At 41.4% G+C, this 2,500-nt stretch overlaps 1 protein-coding gene across 2 annotated transcripts in view; it reads left to right on the top strand.

The window, feature by feature from the left end:
• hectd2 (HECT domain containing 2) overlaps positions 1 to 2,500 on the top strand; it is a 41,772-nt gene that overhangs the window by 15,302 nt on the left and 23,970 nt on the right. For both annotated transcript variants that reach the window (XM_080016537.1, XM_080016538.1), the window contains exons 8-9: positions 2,080 to 2,189; positions 2,338 to 2,486. In XM_080016537.1, coding sequence (XP_079872663.1) covers positions 2,080 to 2,189; positions 2,338 to 2,486 — 259 coding nt within the window. The remainder of the gene's footprint in view (positions 1 to 2,079; positions 2,190 to 2,337; positions 2,487 to 2,500) is intronic.

The following is a 2,500-nucleotide window of genomic DNA, read 5'->3' as shown; positions in this document are numbered from 1 at the left end:
TCCTGCTCCGCATGTATATTCCTCAGCACCCTCCCATTTCTCTCACTTCACCACCCTCTTTTCTCTCCGTATTTCTCTCTTCTCCTCCTCCTCGCTCCCGTCCTCCCCAAAGATTCAGTCATCACATCTGGTTCTCCATTAATCTGCAGTCAGCGTCGCCCCTCTCTCACCCCTCTCTCTCTCTCTCTCTCTCTCTCTCTCTCGCTTGCTCGCTCGCTCGCTTGCTCTCTCTCTCTCTCTCTCTCTCTCTCTCTCTCTCTCTCTCTCTCTCTCTCTCAACAGAGAGTGTTCTTCCAAATAGGGACAGGATTTGGATCAGATAATGACTGGAATCTACTAGTTAGTCTGTGGTTCCACGGGTCATCTACACACAAACACGAGCACACACACACACACACACACACACACACTCACACACAACACACACAGACACACACACACTAAATGGAGACATTACATCAGGGAGCTGGACCGTGTGTGTGTGTGTGTGTGTGTGTGTGTGTGTGTGTGTGTGTGGGTGTGTGTGTGTGTGTGTGACCGAGTGATGTCATGTTGAATGGAAGGAACACAAGCTTCCTGTCTTTTTGCAGTGACCCATTATTTTATATACTGGAGAACTCTCTCTCCATCTTTCTCTCGCTCTAAGACTCCACACTTTATTAAGAACCAGATTTAGTATCACGATGGACTTTATGAGTTCAGTTTATAATAAACCATTATTTTTCAGCTTTATTATTCACAAGTTCAGTTCCGCACACAGGCGTGAGGAGGTCGACTTGGCAGAGCGGCGCGTTTAAAAGTTACATAATATGTTATTTAATAACGACCAAATCACACCACATCACATTCTACTTGCCTGAAGCATAAGACCAGACATGGATTTAAACAGGATCCGGCTCCAGACTTTTCCCATTCCCAGAGGTGGAAAGAGTATTGAAAATGAGTACGCAAAAACTACTCTAAAAAACACTTATTGTTCCAGCTTAGAGTAATACCAACGTTCAAAAGAAAGGCAATACTCTCTTTATTCAACATTTATGTAATTAACACTAAATACGCAATCTCACCTTTCCGACAGCAATGCAGAAACAGCAAGTTAACATGAGAGATAGATAATTATTATTATGTTGAATTGATCTTTGCTTTAACTTTTTGAGCATAGGCTTGTGTAATTAAAGAAATTCATGTTTAATTTGTACCATTATTACTATTCCGATGGAGTAATTGGATACTTTGGATAATTGATAAATAAATTGTGATTTAAACATTAATATTGTCAAAGTAGCAGAGTGGCTCGCGTCAAACGATAAATACTAAGAGTAGAATTACAGACTCCAAAAAGTACAAAAATACAAAGATCCACTTGATCACACTAATGTTATAGTTTTAATATAATAGTAAAGTAAAAAAAATAGTAAAGAATAGTTATTTATAGTAATTACTGTGGATTTGGATTACAAATTGGATTCAGGCTCTTTTTAGACCCTGGGGAGCTACAAATCGTAAACTTCAGCTTCTCAACCTCATAAGTTTCCAAGGGAAAAAAAACGGCAACAAAAGAAAACAAAAAAAAAAAGAAAACTACACATAAAACATTACCGAAACGTTCTAAAAACGTAACTACATAGAAACATGACACATAAAAGAAAAATATGTTTCCAATTTGTTTCCAAGACAAATAACCTTCATAGTGGTTACTTTTTTCTGGACCCATAATTCATTGCTATACTCAGTATCCATAATTATATAAATTCATAAATCATCAAATCTATTCTTACCCATCTGAAATATGATCAGAAGTGGGCGACTGGTTGGTGGAAACAGAGGAGGTCCACGATCAGGAATGGAGCTATACTAGATTTGTTTGTTGTTGAAATGTGTACATATGTGTGTTTACGTGTGTGTGTGTATGTATGTGTATATATATATATAATATACATTATGTGTATACTGTTTATCGGGATACTAATACATTGTGTGTGTGTGTGTGTGTGTGTGTGTGTGTGTGTGTGTGTGTGTGTGTGTGTGTGTGTGTGTGTGTGTGTGTGTGTGTGTGTGTGTGTGTGTGTGTGTGTGTAGAACCCTCAGTATTCCAGCACCAGTACCTACGTGATCTACGCCCACCTGCTGAGGCAGATTGCCGCGCTCTCTGAGGCCGACCATCACTTCCTGGTCCACTGGCTCAAAAAGTACGACTCCTCTAGGTTTTCATTGATCGCCACTCTTTAAAGAAAGTCACCCAAGGCCGCGTTCACAGCACGTTCAATTCCAAAATATGTGATAACGGGGGAGGTAAGAGGAGGTAGGTGTGACCGTCCCACGCTGTGCGTCTCTCAGGATCTCCGCCAGGCGCTTCAGGCAGCTGGTGGAGCGGCTGCTCCAGTTCATCTCCACTCGTCTGTTTCCTGCTGAGCCCGATGAACTTCCTCCGCTGGCCAAGTCCAACTGGTGGATCCCCTCGGCCACCAAAGTGCTGGCTCTCTTCAGTTAGTGCACACAC

This window comes from Zeus faber (genome assembly GCF_960531495.2).
Source record: "Zeus faber genome assembly, chromosome: 16".
Lineage (NCBI taxonomy): Eukaryota > Metazoa > Chordata > Actinopteri > Zeiformes > Zeidae > Zeus > Zeus faber.
Note: the sequence above shows the minus strand (reverse complement) of the source record. Positions and strands in the feature narration are given on the sequence as shown.